This window comes from Elephas maximus, chromosome 22 (genome assembly GCF_024166365.1).
Source record: "Elephas maximus indicus isolate mEleMax1 chromosome 22, mEleMax1 primary haplotype, whole genome shotgun sequence".
In the NCBI taxonomy this organism is placed as follows: domain Eukaryota; kingdom Metazoa; phylum Chordata; class Mammalia; order Proboscidea; family Elephantidae; genus Elephas; species Elephas maximus.
The window spans coordinates 17,931,805-17,950,355 of NC_064840.1; the positions used below are offsets into that span (position 1 = coordinate 17,931,805).

General features: G+C 44.4%; 2 protein-coding genes across 3 annotated transcripts in view; one reads left to right on the forward strand and one right to left on the reverse strand.

The window, feature by feature from the left end:
• The window catches only part of RNF10 (ring finger protein 10), a 33,680-nt gene extending 20,052 nt beyond the window's left edge, over positions 1-13,628 (forward strand). Inside the window, exons 5-17 of one of the 2 annotated variants that reach the window (XM_049865790.1) lie at positions 741-925; positions 1,005-1,141; positions 1,814-1,974; positions 3,904-4,029; positions 4,312-4,585; positions 4,800-4,933; positions 5,934-6,051; positions 6,290-6,391; positions 7,378-7,533; positions 8,780-8,880; positions 11,404-11,461; positions 11,546-11,758; positions 12,576-13,628. In XM_049865790.1, coding sequence (XP_049721747.1) covers positions 741-925; positions 1,005-1,141; positions 1,814-1,974; positions 3,904-4,029; positions 4,312-4,585; positions 4,800-4,933; positions 5,934-6,051; positions 6,290-6,391; positions 7,378-7,533; positions 8,780-8,880; positions 11,404-11,461; positions 11,546-11,758; positions 12,576-12,652 — 1,842 coding nt within the window. In that variant the 3' untranslated portion in view covers positions 12,653-13,628. The remainder of the gene's footprint in view (positions 1-740; positions 926-1,004; positions 1,142-1,813; positions 1,975-3,903; positions 4,030-4,311; positions 4,586-4,799; positions 4,934-5,933; positions 6,052-6,289; positions 6,392-7,377; positions 7,534-8,779; positions 8,881-11,403; positions 11,462-11,545; positions 11,759-12,575) is intronic. The other variant, XM_049865791.1, reaches the window with a different exon arrangement.
• Positions 13,629-13,650: 22 nt separating this feature from the next.
• POP5 (POP5 homolog, ribonuclease P/MRP subunit) lies at positions 13,651-16,537 on the reverse strand. The gene is made up of 5 exons (XM_049865792.1): positions 16,473-16,537; positions 16,261-16,403; positions 15,187-15,336; positions 14,925-15,008; positions 13,651-14,836 (listed from the first exon to the last, which is right to left on the reverse strand). The coding sequence occupies exons 1-5, from the start codon at positions 16,490-16,492 to the stop codon at positions 14,724-14,726; spliced, it is 510 nt and encodes a 169-aa protein (XP_049721749.1). The 5' UTR covers positions 16,493-16,537; the 3' UTR covers positions 13,651-14,723.
• Between the last annotated feature and the right edge of the window lie 2,014 nt (positions 16,538-18,551).

Consider the following 18,551-nt stretch of genomic DNA (forward strand, 5'->3'; position numbering starts at 1 on the left):
ATTTTTCTTTGGCCCCAATGCCTGGATTCCTGTTACTATGAAAATATAGAGCCTCATCTTGGAGTGACATTTAAAGACCAAAATTTCTTTCTGTGGCTGTTAAACTTCAGTTCTGCTAACACTTAAGTTTCATGTACATTGGTTAACAAAATAGAGAATCACACAAAATCAAAGTCCTCATTAACTTTCTTCATGGAAATACTGGTAAATTCTTTCCATATCTTTTTTATGCATTTATATGTATGTGTATATATTAAATTTTGTTATGTAAATGGGGTCATATAGTGATTACAGTCATGTGTTCACTTGCTGTAAAACTAAAAAACCAAACCCGTTGCCATCAAGTTAATTCCAACACATGGCAACTGTATAGGAAAGAGTAAAACTAGGTTTCCAGTTTCCAAGAAACTCAGCGTTTCCAAAGCCTGCCACATCTTACTCCTGCAGAGCAACTAGTGGGTTCGAGCCACCAACCTCTGGTTACCAGCCAAGGCTTAAGCACTGTGTCACCAGGGCTCCTTTCCCTTGGTATAGAACCCAGAAATACCTCTTATGTAGTTTTATTATACTAAACCATTGTTACAGTTTCCTTAATGATTTGCTTAAAGTGCCCTCTTCCGTATACCTGCATTGTTGAATAATGTTTGGAAGATGTGTTGTTGAGTAGAGATGTACAGGGATGGGAGAGGAGGGGCTTTAGCCAATTCTAAAAGTGAAACTGTGGTGGTGGTTTGTTTCAGCGCATTTGTAGTCATGAAGTGCCGTCTTGCCCAATATGCCTGTATCCACCTACTGCAGCCAAGATAACCCGTTGTGGACATATCTTCTGCTGGGCATGCATCCTGCACTATCTTTCACTGAGTGAGAAGACCTGGAGTAAATGTCCCATCTGTTACAGTTCTGTGCATAAGAAGGATCTCAAGAGGTGAGATTGAGGCATTGACTAGATTAGACTCCAGTCGGATAACTCCTGGCCTTGCTATGTCTAAATGTCCATGTTACAGTGTTGTTGCCACAGAGTCACGTCAGTATGTTGTCGGTGATACTATTACAATGCAGCTGATGAAGAGGGAGAAAGGTGTGTTGGTGGCCTTGCCGAAATCCAAGTGGATGAATGTAGATCACCCCATTCATCTAGGAGGTAAGTTCTATTAACTTCGGGGGCAAATAACCCCAAGCACACCCTCTAAGGCTCTTGAAGATATCTTTCTAGTGTCAGAAATACAGCCTTTGGGTAAGCCGGTTCTGGCATTTTCATATTGGCCCTGGGCTTCTGGTTTATTAGGATGGAGTTTACAGAGGTTGATTTGACTCTTGGTTTCAGGCTTGGTTTAGTTGTATATATATTTCAAATTTTCATTTTGTAAGGCTTTGTTGAAGAGTATCTGGCACTGTGCCCACCCAGTCTTGGAGATTCCCTGTTGCTAAATGCCTCCTTCTTGGAAAACCATTTTTAGTGTCTGCAAAGTTTTGTTTAATGAGCCTACTATTCACGTGATTAACTATTCCTTTATTGTTATTTTAACTGACTAGTTTCAGCTTTTCTGATATTACGGGCAGTGCGGTAATTAATGAACGCTATGTTTGGTTCCAATTTCTTACTGCATCTCTGGTCTCCTTAGGAGAGATTGCTTGTATTATAGGGTCAGAGGTATAAATTTTATTTTAAAGGTGTTCTTATGTTTCAGGAAATTATTCTGAGTTATTGTGTCTTCACCCCCAGATAAAAAGCTATATATGAAAGTTCCTGCTTAGCTCCGCCATCACGAGCTTTGAGTGTTGCAGTTGTTCAATCTTGCTGGCTTTCTTGTAGATGAACAGCACAGCCAGTACTCCAAGCTGCTGCTGGCCTCTAAGGAGCAGGTGCTGCACCGGGTGGTTCTGGAGGAGAAAGTGGCACTAGAGCAGCAACTGGCAGAGGAGCAGCACACCCCCGAGTCGTGCTTTATTGAGGCAGCTATCCAGGAGCTCAAGGTGAGATGGTGCACCAGAAATGGGAAATCAGAGCTGCTAAACCTTGCCACTCTCTGCTGGGGGGCTGAGCTCTTAAGCTGAAAGGAGCAAGTCAGAATGACTCATTTTATAACTAATTGTGACAATGGAGTTTCTAAGGATAGCTGTGTTTTTAGTTAAGCCAGGTGGGTTTTTTGTTTTCTAGGAGAACACTTGGATTTGTTTAGAGATTGACAGAGATTGTGGAGGAAGTGTTGTGGCCAGCCCAGCACATCCTAGCAGTACCTGCTAAGGATCTTGGAGTAGTAAGAATTATCAAAATACAGAATTTACTAGGTCCAGTCTACAACAGGGATTCTTGAATTTTAACAAGTATCCAAAGCATCGGCTGTTGGGCCCCACCCCGAGAGATTGATTCAGTAGGTCTGGGCTCGTCAGGCTCAGTAATTTCCCTTATAATAGGTTTCAGGGTGATTTCAATGCTACTCCTTCCCAGACCACACTTCAAGAAACACTGATCTGAATTTAAAACAATAAAAGTCCTCATTGTGTGATTAGCATATGGCAGACCCTATGCTAAGTACTATGCTTTATCTTAGTTAAACTTCGTATTCCAGTGTGGTATATACAACTGTCCCCTTTCATGGGTGAGGAAATGGAATCATAGGTTAGGTAATTTGATTAAGACACATACAGGTTGAAGCTGGTATTTGAATTCCTCTCTCTCTGATACGTAAAACCTCCTTGGGCAGGGCCCTGTGTATTTTTTATCTTCTTTCTACTCTGTAGAAGTATTTGTTCAAATGCCATTTTAGTTAGAAGAAAAGTTATACAAAAGTATGTCTGTCCATGTTGAGGTGTGATTTGGCCAAACTCCTGCCTCCTACTATCTGAGTGTAGTGTGTAAAACCTAGAAGGCTAGATATATGTTCTTAGTCCTCTATTCAGGAAGCTTTTTTTATAGAATTGTTGTCACTGTCAAAGATTCTGAGCAGGATATCATCCTTTGTGAACACCAGAAGCTTTTACCAGGAGGTTGAGGAGTGAAATGGGCATTGTGCTTCATGTTTCCCGTAAAGAGTGAGGATTTTAAGTACCTAACCCATTCCATTGTGTCTTGTTACCTTTTTTTTTTTTTGATTCCATATATATATATATATTTCTAAATAATTTTTATTGTGCTTTAAGTGAAAGTTTACAAATCAAGTCAATCTCTCACATATAAACTTATATACACCTTACTACATACTCCCATTTACTCTCCCCCTAATGAGCCAGCCCACTCCCTCCTTCCAGTCTCTCCTTTCGTGACCATTTTGCCAGTTTCTAACCCCCTCTACCCTCCCATGTACCCTCCAGACAGGAGATGACAACATAGTCTCAAGTGTCCACATGGTGCAAGTAGCTCACTCCTCATCAGCATCTCTCTCCAACCCATTGTCCAGTCCAATCCATGTCTGATGAGTTGGCTTAAGGACTGGCTCCTGTCCTGGGCCAACAGAAGGTTTGGGGACCCTAACCGCCGGGGTCCTTCTAGTCTCAGTCAGACCATTAAGCCTGGTCTTTTTATGAGAATTTGGGGTCTGCATCCCACTGTTCTCCTGCTCCCTCAGGGGTTCTCTGTTGTGTTCCCTGTCAGGGCAGTCATTGGTTGTGGCCAGTTACCATCTAGTTCTTCTGGTCTCAGGATGATGTAGTCTCTAGTTCGTGTAGCCCTTTCTGTCTCTTGGGCTCATAATTACCTTGTGAGCTTGGTGTTCTTCGTTCTTCTTTGATCCAGGTGGGTTGAGACTCATTGATGCATCTTAGATGGCCACTTGTTAGCGATGAGGGTCTTGTTACCTTTTAATATTTGTTTCTGTTGAGAGAGGCTGTTTTAAGCCCTTGGCTTTCAAACTAAAGTGTGTTTCTAGAAACCTAGCTTTCTGGTCTTCTCTTTGGTGACCTTAGACTCGGGAGGAGGCTCTGTCAGGATTGGCTGAAAACAGAGGAGAGGTCACTGGTGTCGTGGCTGCCCTGGAACAACTGGTGCTGATGGCTCCCTTGGCGAAGGAGCCCGTTTTCCAACCCAGGAAGGTTAGTGTGCCCATGTTACATACTGAATGGCTGCTGTTCCTCAAATGATGCTGTTGAGCGGTAGGCACTGTTTTGTGAGACCTGAACTTCTTTGAGAGTAGAGGGGACAACCAGTATTTCCTGTCTTAGTAGTTCTTTCTCCAGAGACATTAAATCAGTGAATGTTGAATGTGACAGCTAAGATAAAAACCCAGAGAGCTTGGTTCTTGGGCCTACCTTTCCCACGTTGCTTCCTGAAAGCAGGACATGTACTTTGTGTTGACGTAGAGTTTGTTCCAACAGGGCGTGCTAGAGTATCTGTCTGCTTTTGATGAAGAAACCGTGGAGGTTTGTTCTCTGGACTCTTCTTGTCCTCTTGCTCTCCCTCTGGTAGAGGAAGAGGAAGCAGCATCTGAACTGGAGCCTGAGGGGTTGTCAGAGGCATGTGATGACTCAGAGTTAGCAAATGACAATCCTGGGGAAGGGACCACTTGTACTGAGTCCATCCAGCAGGAACCCATCACCAAGCCCGGCATCACACACCCGAGCAGCTCTCCTTGTTACTACTTTTACCAAGGTAAGGGTTCCCGAGTAGGAGGGCTTGGTTGCCATGGAGATGCTTCAGCGAGGTGATTTGGTTCTCAAGCAGAAGGAGGTATCTCCTGTAGGTCCTGGGCATTGAATGTGTTGTGTCTCTTGGCATGGGGTGGAGAGGCAGGCCTAGCTATAAGGAGGGGCCCTGTCCTGAGTGCTGGCCAAGATGGTTGTGTGACAGAACCTCTTGTCTTCAGCGGAGGATGGGCAACACATGTTCCTGCACCCTGTGAACGTGCGCTGCCTCGTGCGGGAGTACGGCAGTCTGGAGCAGAGCCCTGAGAAGATCTCGGCAACTGTGGTGGAGATCGTTGGGTACTCCATGTCTGAGGTAAGCGCCTTGCTTTAGGAGCAGAGCGTGGGGAGTGGCGCTCACTCAGTCTTACAGACCAAGCAGACCTAAGTCCACAGACCTTCAGTTTTTGTAATTTTAAATCAATTTTATCAGTGATGCTGTCCGTGGCTTTTTTTTTTTTTTAAAGATAGATAGTGTTCCCTTATCACACCAGCAGATTTCCTTGGGCTGGTTAGGTCAGCTACCACTGCTCTCTGCTTCTCAGGTTCTTTTATTGTAGTTTGGGAATGTAGATGTCTCCTAGTTTCATTCAAGATGGATTTTTTGTTTTCTTTTTCATTGCTTGGGAGAAATGGCCAGAAAAATATGGAGTGATCTTCATTGTATCATCACTTTAAGCTAGGTTATGCAGACTTTGCAATATATCCTTAGCTTAGAAAACACCTGAGAATTATTGTCTAGTATTATGTGAATTTTAGCTTTGGGAATTGTCCCTTATATCAATCACAAGTGTGTCATAAGCCTCAAAATTAGAGATTCTTTGAGCAGTGTAAATTTTCCATCAAAACATACGCAGGAAAAAGAAAATCAAACTTAAATTGATGGCTTCGTTTTTACTATTTTGGGTCAGTCTTCATTCACCAGGGAAATTGACTTGCTCTTCCTTCCCAGTTATCATTAGTACTGTCCATGGTTCACAGATCCTTTGCCAACAAATACTCTTATATTTCCTGTTCTCCCTCAACTGTGGAGCCCAGAAAACCAGAAACAACTAATGAGTTTTAGATCATTTGTTAGGAGGCTCAGACCACTTATTTGCAGCACAAACCAAAAATCTGGTTTTGTTTGCTTATTCTTTCTCCTTGTAGGGTATGTAACAATTTCTGTTTGTCTCTTCAAAATGGTGGTAACTTGAGTACTACTGTTTTGAGCCCCAATGCTGACTGTGAGTGTATACTGTTGGATGTCTGGGTTGGAAACCTCTGCTCTCAGTTAGGCCAGATCTCATTTGCATGTTGGTCCCTTTTCTAACTAGGATGTTCGGCAGCGTCATAGATACCTCTCTCACTTGCCACTCACCTGTGAGTTCAGCATCTGTGAACTGGCTCTGCAGCCTCCTGTAGTCTCTAAGGAAACTCTAGAGATGTTCTCAGGTGAGAATGCCTTTGCTTTACTTCTCTTTATAGTGGGGTTCAGGGATTCTTGTGGCTAGAAACCCAGTGTGGGAGGAATCTTAAGGCACTATGTCATTAGACTCAACTTCCTGACACACTCCATCCATTCAGCCCCTCCAGCTGGGCCCACTGGGTCCAGTTGACTGTGAGTTAACTGGGAGAAGTTAGTGCCTAGGTTGTCCTGGGTCCATCTCCTTACAACCTGACCAACCCACAGATGACATTGAGAAGAGGAAGCGTCAGCGTCAGAAGAAGGCTCGAGAGGAACGCCGCCGAGAGCGCAGGATTGAGATGGAGGAGAACAAGAAACAGGGCAAGTGTAAGTTCAGGAGCCCTCACCTTCGACTAGTACTGCTATGCATCGTTGTGTAGAGGCTCATTGCCTGGGCCTCAAGAGCCAGATGGCTTGGGTTCATAGTTCTGGCCCTTGCTTTCTTCAGCTCCCATATGCGAATCATCAGAGTACTGCCTCCACAGGCTTGCTGTTAGAATTAAGTAAGTTAGTACAGGTCAAATGCATAGCACATAGTAAGAGCTAAGATGAAATTCAGCCTTGGTGTGGTGGGTGAAAAACCTGTTCTGAGGAAGGGAATTGGAAATCTGAGAATTCGGGGGGATAGTTAGTCCATGTGCTCTGCCAAGAGTGTCTGATTTAATAGCAAGCTTAACAAACTAGGAGGTATATGCAGGGAGTTAGATTCAAGAGCTCTGTCTACCAGTAAGCACAGAATCTTGACATCTGGTGCTCTCACAAAAGCTTCAGTGAACCCAGGGAATAAGTGAGACATGAGGGCCTAGTTAGCCACCAGAAAACAAGGATGTTCCTTGCCTAGAATCAGTCCTCGGCTAGGGAAAGGAGTTCCCTATTTTGACTCCACATGGAAAGCATTAATGCTCTCTTCTAAACGTAATAAAACTGTACCTCAAAGACTGGAGTAGGTACATCTCTGGGACCTAACACTGTGAAGCTGTTTGGTACATGTCCTAAACTTTGAGAAAACTGATGTTTGAGGAACTAGATTTTTTTTGTTTTAACTTTTCATTATGGAAATATTCAAACAAAAGTAGAGGGAACAGTATAATTAATCCTCATGTTTATTACACACCTTCAATTATGAATATGCAGAACAAGGTTTTTATATTAAAGACATATTGTAAAATGATAGTTATTACAAATTTGAGTTTTCAGATGTCCTTCTGCATTTTCCAAGACCCTGGGGGTAGGCATGTGGACTTTCCTCAGTAGTCAGAAAAGAACTGAGAAGTTCTGTAAATGAACCTGCCTGTCTTGTGTTCCCTTTGCAGACCCAGAAGTCCACATTCCTCTAGAGAATCTCCAGCAGTTTCCTGCCTTCAATTCCTATACTGGCTCTTCTGATTCTGCTTTGGGTCCCACCAGCACCGAGGGCCATGGGTCCTTCTCTCTTTCTCCTCTTAGCAGAAGTCCCGGGTCTCATGCAGGTAGGTAAATAGAGTTGGAATTTGAAGAATGAAGTCAAGCCACTAGCCATAGACCTTAAGCAAAGCACTAGTGTCTGAATTTACAACCCTGTGGCATGGTGTGGTCTCCAGGCGAATAACCTTACCTTTGGGTAGTTGATATATTCCTGAGGTACCTCAGATTCTTGCCATTTGATTCACCTCTCCATCAGCTACTTTATGCTCTGCCAGCTTCCAGAAATCTCAAGGATGGTTAAACCTAGCTCTAACCTAAGTCTTCCCTGTGACCCAGCTGTTTTATTTCTAGTTTTTACCTTTGAGATAATCCCCTGTATGCCTGAGCATCTTTGTACATGGTTCCTATTATACATTGTTTATAATAACAAAAAAAGAAACAGCTTACAAAGCCTACCAGTAGATAAATGGCTAGATTATAGTATTTATACTATGAAATACATCATATGTCAGGATATAGAGGTAGTTCAAAGGGGCCTTTAGCCTTCTGTCTACTGAATTTTATAGAGAAAGAATGTATTAATGTGTTATGAAATTAAACACTTTTAAAGTGTTATTGACTATAATTTCAGAGGTATCTTTTCTGATTGTCATTGGTCTGGGAGATACTTCATGATACTTAAGATTTCTCTGTCTGGCATCTTTGGCAAAATGTCCAAGACCAGAATATTTAAAACTCTTGGTAACTATGCCTATCACTGTGGAGACTGAGCTGAGGCGAAGGCAGGGTCTTAGTGGCAGGGACTAGAACCTGGCGCTCTGGAGATTGCATGACCGTGATGCGTTATGTGTCTTAGATTCTAATTGAATACTCCCAGGCCATAGAAATCTGCTGGCTGGACCTGACCGAATTTTATATCCTTTTCCTAGAGCTTTTCCAGCCATATAAAACTAGTCTATGACAGAATACCTCAGTCTTGAGAGCCAGCCTACGTGGAAACGGTTTTTCTTATTGTGCAGATAGATTACACCGTGACCCCTAGCGCTGTTATAACCATGAAACTTTTTCTCCCTACATCGTAGGGAGATCAGGATTCAGAGGCTCAAAGGGGTCTTGACCTTTATATGATCACTTAATAGGCCACGTTCTTGGCTTTATAAGAAGATGGCAGAGTTGAAGATTGGATCAGGGTTGCTTTTTTGGGGAGTTGGTAGTTAATCTAGACCCGATTCAGAGTTCATCTCCTTTGTATAGAGGACACTAGCTCTTTGGAACTTGACTCATGTAATCAGGTCTCTGGTTTCCTTTCAGACTTTCTGCTGACCCCTCTGTCACCGACTGCCCGTCAGAGCAGTCCTTCATTCTGCGTTGGGAGTCTGGAAGAAGACTCTCCCTTCCCTTCCTTTGCTCAGGTAAATCTTTTGCTTCTGAAGCATGAACTGTAGTGCTTATTTTTTCCAGAACCTCATCCAGAGGTTCTTGCCTCTCATTGTAATACAGCCGGATGAACTGAATCATCTGATGGGTGTGAGGGAACATTCACTGCCATTCAGAGTTGAACGCAGTAGAGAGTTGGCTGAGAGCAGATGATGTTTGTGGACATCCCCTCTGAGACTTGAAGGCTAATGTTGCACTGACCCTAAGGATCGTGGGAGGCTTTCTTAAGAGGGTGGCTCGTGGTGTTAGATACGACCCTAGACTTACCCAGGAAAGAGGCCAAGAGTAACTGAGAGTGAATTAGAATTTTACTTATTTAACCAATTATTGGATATGTCTGTGCCAGGCACTGTCCTAGGGGCTGGGGATACATCAATTTGAACTCGTCTGGGACCTCGGGTTCAGGTGTGGTATTTATTAAATATAATAAACCACTCTTATTTACTCTAGGAAGGGAAAGGTTGTCTTAGTTATCCTGTAACTAGCCATGCCCGCTTTCTTGGGGAAGACATGGAGCATTGAGATAGCTGAGGAAGATGGGTGGACAGCTTACCAAGAGCCCCTGTTGGAATCATTAGCTTAACAGTTCTATAGAGCTGATGGGGATGTTTCTCAATGGCAGTTTATAGTGAGAAACAAGCAGGACCTGAACTTTAGTGTGGTCCTGAAGTTGGGGACAATGAAATATGTAATGCCTGTGAAAGTCGGAACCTGTGAAAGGCAGAGATCTGTCAGAGAAGGAAAACTCAAATTTTATTTTCCACTAAAATGAATGATAGAAAAGTGGTAAGGCGGTAGGCACCCTGGCAAAGGCGGGAAACTTGCAAGACGAACAATAGGGCAGTCTTGTTGAGTTCTGGCTCTGAGGTTTCAGTGTAATTTGAGAGCTATCCTGAGACTTAACTTCTGGGCTTCAGAAGTTCAGTTACCAGCAAATGGCTTCCAGGAGTTATGCCAAATGCCTATGTTTGTTTTGCTTTGTTTTACAGCCACTGCTTCTTTCCTTCCACCTTTATTTTGAAAACCGTCAAACTCAAAGAGGTGGAGGATTAGTATAATTAACACTCATATCCTTCACCTAAATTCACCAGTTGTTAACATTTTGCTGTATTTGTTTTCTCTCCCCCCTTCCTTTTTGGTGCTGGTGTTGAAAATAAGTTGGAGACCTCATGGATGACACTTTACCCCCAAATACATAAAAGACACATGCTAAAGAATGACATTTTCTTACATAACCATGATATCATTATCACACAGGAAATTCATCTTGTGAAATCATATGTAATATAGTTCATATTTCTCTCTCCACATTTGTCTCAGTGTCCTTTATTGTTTTTAATTGAGGGTCCAATCAGAGATCACTCATTAAATTTAGTTGTTGGGTATCTTTAGTCTTTGACTCATAAGTTACTCTTGCCCTTTTTTTTTTTTTAAACCCCCCATTCCGTGGCACAGACATTTTTGAAGCATATGGGTCAGTTGTTTACTAGAATATTTTACAGTTTGGATTTGTGTGGTCACTTCCTGGTGACTGGATTCAGGTTAAACATTTTTGGCAAGAATAAAACACAGGTGATACATATTTTAATGACCTTTTAGGGGTAAGATGATTCAGATGGCATACTGTTTGGACACAAAGTCCAGGGACCAGGGAGATCATGCAAATGGTACATGATGAAGTTATTCAAGAAAATCAATGTCTGCCAACCAAAATCATCTTGAATATGCATTCCTTACTTGGGTTCACATACTTCAGGACAAGGCGTGCCTGCTTGGGCTCTGTGGGGCTTGTCTTTTGATATATTTCCGGGAGTAAAAATCACCCTGCTTTATTGTGTTACGTGGCATACTTGGCAGATGGGACTTATAGTGGCCCTTGACAGTTACACAGCTGGCCTTGGCCAAGTGAGGTGGAAAAAATGCCTTGGGCAGGGATTTATCCCAGAAAGACTTTTGGTTGCCAGTGAGGGGGAGAGGGCTTGTTCTGATTTTACTGTATTTGCGGGGACAAGAAAACCCAAAAGGTAATGAGGGTCACTGGAGCCATTTCAGAATAGTTTTAATGGCCTTAAGTAACTAAAGTCTAAAACCCAGGTGGTTTTGTTTTAAAATTGGAGGGTATACACTGCTTATGCCAACAGGTTGATGTTTCTAGGGGATTCCAAGAAGGGCAGAGCAGGGAGTGATACAAAGTCAGGATTCCCAGTTGAGAATCTTACTCAGAACCTCTTGCTTCTTCTGTGCAATGTCCTTTACCTGTCTTATTTCCTAAGGAACAAAACAGCTTCTCGTTTACCACCTTGTGGGTCTCACTGTCCGTTCCATTGGTCAGGGTAGAGAGGACATGACTGAAACGGCATGTTAAGGAGAGAAGTACCTGAAGACCTTTTCGAAGGTGATAGTTCTGTGTCCCCCTAACCAGTTAGTGCCAAGGTAGGAGTCTGGAAAAGAAGTCAAAGCACTGAAATTCTTTTTTTTTCCTTTCCCGCTTTGGGTAGATGCTGAGAGTTGGAAAAGCAAAAGCAGATGTGTGGCCCAAAACTGCTCCAAAGAAAGGTGAGGAGGCCCTTCTGGTGAAGGGGGAGTTTGGCTCCTTTTAGTAAAAGTTGTTTCAAGAATTCTAACACTGGTGTTTTTTAGATGAGAACAGCCTAGTTCCTCCTGCCCCTGTGGATAGTGATGGGGAGAGTGATAACTCGGACCGTGTTCCCGTGCCCAGTTTCCAGAATTCCTTCAGCCAAGCTATTGAAGCAGCCTTCATGAAACTGGACACACCAGCTACTGCAGACCCCCTCTCTGGTGAGGGCAGAGAACTGGGGTGCTCAGCCCAGGGTTGTCAAACATACCACACAGGTATTCCATTTCCGTTGGGAGCCAGTGGCAGTCACTGGTTGGGCACTTTTCCCCCTGAGCCTTCAGGGCCTTGGTCCCCAACATAGTCATGTCATCTCACATTTCATTTGGTTTATCAGACAGCACCTATTTGCCATGTCAGATTGATTCTTGAGGCCTGGATGTGAAATTCTGAGAACTCTCTTTCCCCCTTCCAAGAGACAGTGGAGAGTAGATCCTGCCTCCATTAGAGGATCCAGCATTGGTAAAGGGTGGCTAATAGATGGAAAAGTCAGGCTCAGAGCCCACCCTTACTCTGTAGTGTTCATTATTAGATGGGAAAAATCAGCTCACGTTTATGATGTGCTTTCTGTATGCCTAGCACTGTGCTAATCTTATTCTCCCAACAGCCATAATGGGGGGTATAACTGTCACCTTACACACAAGGAAATTTGAGAAATAGGTGAAGTGACTTGCCCAAAGATGACCACCTAGTATATGCTACTCAGCCGTCGAGTTGATTCTAACTCATAGCGACCCTCCAGGACAGGTAGAACTTGTCCATAGGGTTTCCAAGGCTGTAATCTTTATGGAAGTGACTGTCACATTTTTTTCTCACATGGAGGGGCTGGTGGGTTTGAACCGCCAACCTTTTGGTTAACAGCTGAGCACTTAACCACTGTGCCACCAGGGCTCCTTGTGTGTGCTAGGACTGGTGGTATTTGAATGCAGGGAGTGTGTACTCTTAGCTACCACTCTGATTCTCAATGATGAACACTGGCCAGAGGACAAGGGGATGACATTCTGAGCTAAGCTAACTTTCTGTGTTTCCATTTAGAAGAGAAAGGAGGCAAGAAAAGAAAAAAACAGAAACAGAAGCTGCTGTTCAGCACCTCAGTCGTCCACACCAAGTGACACTACTGGCCCAGGCAGCCTTCTCCATCTGGTTTTCTTTTGTCCTTGCTTTTGTTTTGCTGCTGTCATTTTTAAGTATTTGAGTTTGAACAGATTAGCTCTGGGGAGGGGAGGGGGGGCGGGGAGGGGGTTTCAACAACCTGAGGGGGAACCAAGAAAATTTTAAATACAGTGTATTTTCCAGCTTCTCGTCTTTACACCAAAATAAAGTATTGACACTCACAAGAGATCTCTTCCTGCCAAGGTTTTTAGTTTGCTGCCAGGTTAGTCTTTTTGACCCACGTATACTTAGTTTTTCTTAACTCAGAATAAGAGTGTGTCCCTGCAGCATCCCTTGGAGCAGCCCAGAGAGGTATAGCACTGCTCTGCTTGACATCTTGTGTCAGGGCACCATGGTTTTAGCACACCTGTCAGTTTGTCCTTTAAAAATAGTTAAACCTTTTCTACCTGTTCAGTTTTTTCCTATTAAAGAAACGGAGTAAAACGGATTTAGGACACCCAGCTTGAATTTCAGTTTTCCTTCTGACAAATGGCCAGACTGTGGTGCCAGACCTCAGTTGCCAGTTTCGAGGAATAGGTTGTCCTTGGCACTTGTATGTGTGGGGGATGATTTGCTGCTTGAATGTGGCCTGTTGGTAGTCCAGGAAGGAAAGCTGTAACTGTCCATAACTAAGGAAGCCCTGGGACCCCTCAGTCAGTGGATCAAACTTGTTTCCAGTGACAGCGGTCCTAGTTGTAGGAGCAGAGAAATCTGTTGCACCTGGAGGCAGAGCAGGGTAGGCTTAGGATCAGCAGGGTTGCCCACTACCTCCCTGTTGTCCAGAGCAGTCGTCTTATCCCTTGGTTTGAGCTGAATTTGAGCGATGTGAATTCTTTTGCTGCTTAATGAAGTGATCTCTAGATGTACTAGAATGTGAAGGTAAATAGTTGCAATAAATCACCTGCACAAGCAACGTGAGCTTTTGTTTTGTTTTTTGAGTTCATTGCAGGTCAGTCAGATACGTTACTTCTTCAATATGTTACTAAATAGGGACCTGTGATCTTGAGCAGTGAATGCTGCTCTCATGGAATAATAATGCCTCTCCTAGTTAAGGCCTAAAGGCTCTAGCTGGGCTTAGGTTTAACCTGCCATTCTTAATAAAAGTTCAGAAATGCTAGGTCAGGAACTCTCCTAGGTGAAATGAGGGTGTTCTAGTCCTGAGATAAGGGTGCACATTGAAGCAAAAATCCTATTTTTCTGTAAAATGTATAAAGACTTTGGGTGACATCCATTTGATTATGAAGACGACATCTTAGAAGTGTCATTAGTAGGTAGCAGACCAAACCTGATCACGTATCTCTTGCCCCTCCTACTTGTGTACACTGAGTGTGGCATTCTCACCTATCTTCAGATGCCAGGCAGGTGAAAGCCAATGGGGAAGGGTCAGAACTGTAGAAAACTACCAGAAGTTGACAGATGCTACTTGGCTTTGTAGTAAAGAGATCAGTTGAGGCCAGGTTTTTTTTTTTTTTTTTTCCTTTCCAAGATAAGCACTAATTCTTCTATTCTAAGTGACTTGGTTTGTTTAAGGACCTGCCCTGGGGACTGGAGGTGGAAGACCAAATGTTCAAAATTCAAGTATCGGACAGAGGCCAGTCTCCAAGAAGGCCAGGGATGGAGGGGAAAGAGACTTGACCAGACGTTAACTCCATAAGCCCTTTTTTTAATTTTAAGTACGGAAAATGCTACAGAAGCCAAACCCATTTATTAAACCTATTCTGCATCAGGCAATTAGATAACAAAGATTCCTATAATTACAGGGGCTTCACAACCTGCAGAACCACTTATCCAGGGAAGGATAGGTAGCCGGGGCAAAGGTGACATGAGTTTGTTTAAAGTGAGTAAGCCCTCCATTTTGAGTCCTCTGGTTGGCAGCCATGCAGTTTGGAGAGCTGCTACTGCTTCCCACAATGTCCCATTTCCAACAAGTGAGTCCGAGGCTGGGCACAGTGCAGCCTCCTTCAGTGTTAGGAAGCAGCATTCTGCTGAAGCTTACCCTTCCCCTAGTGCAGTGGGGTGGTAGGCAGAGGCTCACTCCATGGCCACAGCAGCCTCCTCACTGTCACTATCTGAAAGTTCCTCACCTGGCTCCTCCTCCAGCATACAGCTTCTAGTGACAGACTTCTGGATAGCTTCCCTCTCTCCTAGACAAAGGCAGGCAGGCAGAGCAGAGATGAAAGCTGTGTGGCTCTCAGCTGGAAGTCAGTCCTGGGCTAGACTGGCATTGCTTACCTTCATCAGTGCAGTTCTGCAGTAAGACCAACAGCTGTCTCCTGTTGTACTGAATCAGGAACTTCTGACACGTTCTGATTGTACCTGGCACAGGAAAGGGTTTTGTATGTTGAACAGCTCATGAAAGATCCCTATCTCAAAGACCCTCAGAGCTAGGGGCAAGTATCTTCTCAGAGGGATGACAGGAAGACCAACCCACCAGTCAGGACAAACCACCTGTTACCTGCTGAAAAGCAAGAGCCATCCCATATTCTGCCCCTACCTCCCACATGCAGAGTGTTGAAAAAACAAGGGTAGCGGTGTCCTTTGTTCTCCAAGTAGGTGATGAAAGGAAGTGCTGACCACACAAGCTGGTAGAAGTCCTTCCGGCATCGAAGCAGCACTATTCCAGTATAGGCATTGAGGTATCTCACTATAACAGGAAAAAAAAAAACACTTTGGAAGACCTTTTGGACTTACGGGAGCAGGTTAAAATCCTTAGGATAACTGAGAGCCCACTATGTGCTAGGCTGTTCTAGGCAGTGGCGTGTGTGATGCATGCCTTAGTGGGTAAAAACAAAGGCTTCTGATGGAAAAATCAAATTTTAGGACAGGCCCTCACCGAAGTGAAATAATGCCCAGTACCTCCCACACGGCTCAGAATTGGTGAATGAATTTAAAATGCTCTCTTAATTCACTGACCATAGTAAAATAAATTGGGGAAGGAAATGTCACTCAGCAGAAAGCAACCCTTTCCTGAGCTCTGCAGGTTCTTGTACAGCCAGCAGCCTCTCACCTAACGTGGGAGAGGTGTACCTGTGATGTGCATTTCTCCAGGATTCTATTTCAAATATATGACAAAAGAGGGAATTTAAATTGTGTGGCTGTCGGGAGGAAGGGCCCTTTCCTGGGATCTAAGCCCCTCTTTACCCCAGCTTACCCTGCATTACACAATCGCGTATTCTGTACTTTACTGGATATGTAAGGGCTTTTCGGGGGTAATTTTGACAACACATGCTTTTGCCATGTGATGTCAACGTAGTCTGTCACATAATAGCTCGCTAACTATAGCGGCTTCCCTCATCTGATTCTCACGTTAAGTTCAATCACTATCCGAGATTTACATGTGAGGTGCAGAGAATAGCTGCCCCAAGCTCCTACAGCTTTTGGGACCCTGCTCTTAGATTTCCACCTAACTCTGAACCCGTCTATACCTCCCGTTAGGAGAGTCCAGACCCCTAAATGGCCGATAACGTACAGAGGTTGCACTGGGCTTGGCTCTTCCTTTCTCCCTTCTCCGGCCCCTGCCCCTCCCCAAAACCCCGCAGTTCGCCAGGGTCCCCCGGCGCCCTCGCACCTGCGAAGCCGATGGAGCAGGCGGCCGCCCCAAACGTCCCGTGCACCCTGGTGATCGTGTTCCGTACGAGGCCGTCCAGGACTCGGTCCTCCAGGCTCAGGCGGCAGCGGGGGTCGTCGGACACCAGTTCACACAGCAGGTACCTGCGGCGGGAGGGAGATGAGCGCGCGGCCACAGCCAGGGGCCACGGGGACCCGGCAGGGCTTGCTTACCTGTGCTTGAACCGCACCATGGCTACTTCCGTGCGCGCCGGCCCGAAGCGTAAACCGGATATCGGCGTTCCAGCCTCGGCCAATGGGAAGTTTGTCTCCGCAGCCTTGCAGCCACTCAGAGAGAAGGCAGGACAGGGGGGAGGAGCTAGAGAGCTGAGAGGCCGAGCACTGTGTCGGTTTCTCTCAAGTCCCGCCTCCCCGTGCGTCTGCAAGAGCGCATGCGTCTCGCTGAGCGCCACTCTGCGTTGTTTGTGGGGCTGCACTTCGGGGTCAAGCGGGGTGGTTCTGCTCCCCACTGGAATTTGCAATACTGTGTGTAGAGCAACCGCTGCATTTAGTGCCCTCGGGACGTTTACTTTGTATTGCCTTGGAGTAGAGTTATGTATACACATATTCTTTCCCCAAGTTGGACGGTGGAACTTTTGAGGGCAAGACCGGGTCTCAACTCACAAGGCAGGGATAAACGGGAAATCGAAACTATATTTTCAGTTAGAACTCGGGTTTAATTCTCCATGCAGCCAAAAACACTACTACTGTTGGGGCCTTTCAACAACTTTATGGAGACGGTGTATTGCCTCGTTTTTTGTCTATGTGCAAAAGCAATCTGTGATCGTTCCATTTTCCAATTTTTTTACAGAAACACGTAAGGAAATAAACTATAATCCCAGCATCAAGAGAGGATAATTTATCATGTAGTGTATTTTCTTCCATCTTTCCCACCATGTCAGTAGTTCTCAAAAGTGTGGTCCAGGGACCACTGGGATTTCTGAGACTCTTTCAGGGATTCCAAGAGGTCAGAATTACTTTCACAGCAACACTACGATGTTCTTTGCCTTTTTCATTCCTAGTCGACAGTGGAGTTTTCCAGAGGCATCATCGCTCCGACAGCTATTGAAATTGTGTGTTCTTGTGTTTTAAAAATGTCTCAGTTTTGATGTCTATGGTAAATATCAATAGATACAGCCCACAAAACAAAAGCTTTTCAGCGTCCGCAATAATTTAAGAGTGTAAAGGGGTCCTGAAACAAAAACAGTTTGAGAACCGCTGCCCTATGCTAAATCATGTGTACTTTCCCCTTTGTTTTCTTTTTTAGAGGATCCACTGTTTAGTAATTTTTTTCCACTTGAATATCTTTAAAAAAAACCTGTCTTATTTATGTATAACATGCATAAAGTGCATATGTATTCTGAAGTGTGCATCACAATGAATTTTTACATATCTATAGATTTGTGTAATCACCACCTAGTTTAAGATATTAAGAACAGTTCCAGCACCCCCAGAAGTTTCTCCCAGTTCTCTTCTCAGTCAAAATCCTTCCCAGAAGTTAACTACTATTCTTTCTTCTATCACAATAGTTTAGTTTTGCCTGTTCTTGAACTTCTGTACCCAGCGTCTTTTTAAGGTCTATTAGATTCAAGTCAACTGCTTTTCTACAATATTACTTTTGAGCTGCATAGTACATTGTTTGGATGTACCCCTTTGGTCGTTTAAATTATTTCCAGATTTTGTTGTTACACCTAGCACTTTGATGCACATCCTTGTAACTAGGTCCTTCCTATCCCTGGTTATTTGTAGGATTGTCGTGGTCTTGGCTGGTCCAAAAAAGCCCAGGAAGGGTAGGGAGGCAGGTTTCAAAAACGATTGTTGGCAAGATGTGGTCTGAGATCTCAGTATTCCCATCTTCCACTCTTCACTAATTTAAAGGAGGGATGCTGAGTAAGGAAGGGGAGGAGGGAGTGCAGTGGCCCTGCAGAGGGGCCAGTGACTACTCTTTTCTCCTACTCTTCTCTAGAACCTCGCCAGCTTCCTCCTCTTCCCAGCAGAGGGCACCAGAGGCCCACAGTGCGCGGGGAGGGCTAAGACCCCCGCCCTCAGCGCAACCCCAAGTCCCTAAAAATAACACCCCTAACACTTCATAGCCATCGTTTCAATTAATCTCAACACCGCGCCCATTTTATACATGCAGAATTAGAAGCTCAGACCAAAGTCACACATTAAACAAGGAACAAGATCAGAATTCCAACTTTCAAAGCCATCCGACTCCAGAGCCCTTCTTGTCTACCAGGCTAATGTCCTGTG

Coding starts and splice junctions, on each gene's coding strand:
- POP5 (XM_049865792.1), bottom strand. CDS start 16,492: ATGGTGCGGTTCAAGCACAG. Junction 16,404..16,472: donor ATGGTGCGGTTCAAGCACAG/GTAAGCAAGCCC, acceptor CTCCCGCCGCAG/GTACCTGCTGTGTGAACTGG. Junction 15,009..15,186: donor CAACACTCTGCATGTGGGAG/GTAGGGGCAGAA, acceptor TTCCTGTGCCAG/GTACAATCAGAACGTGTCAG.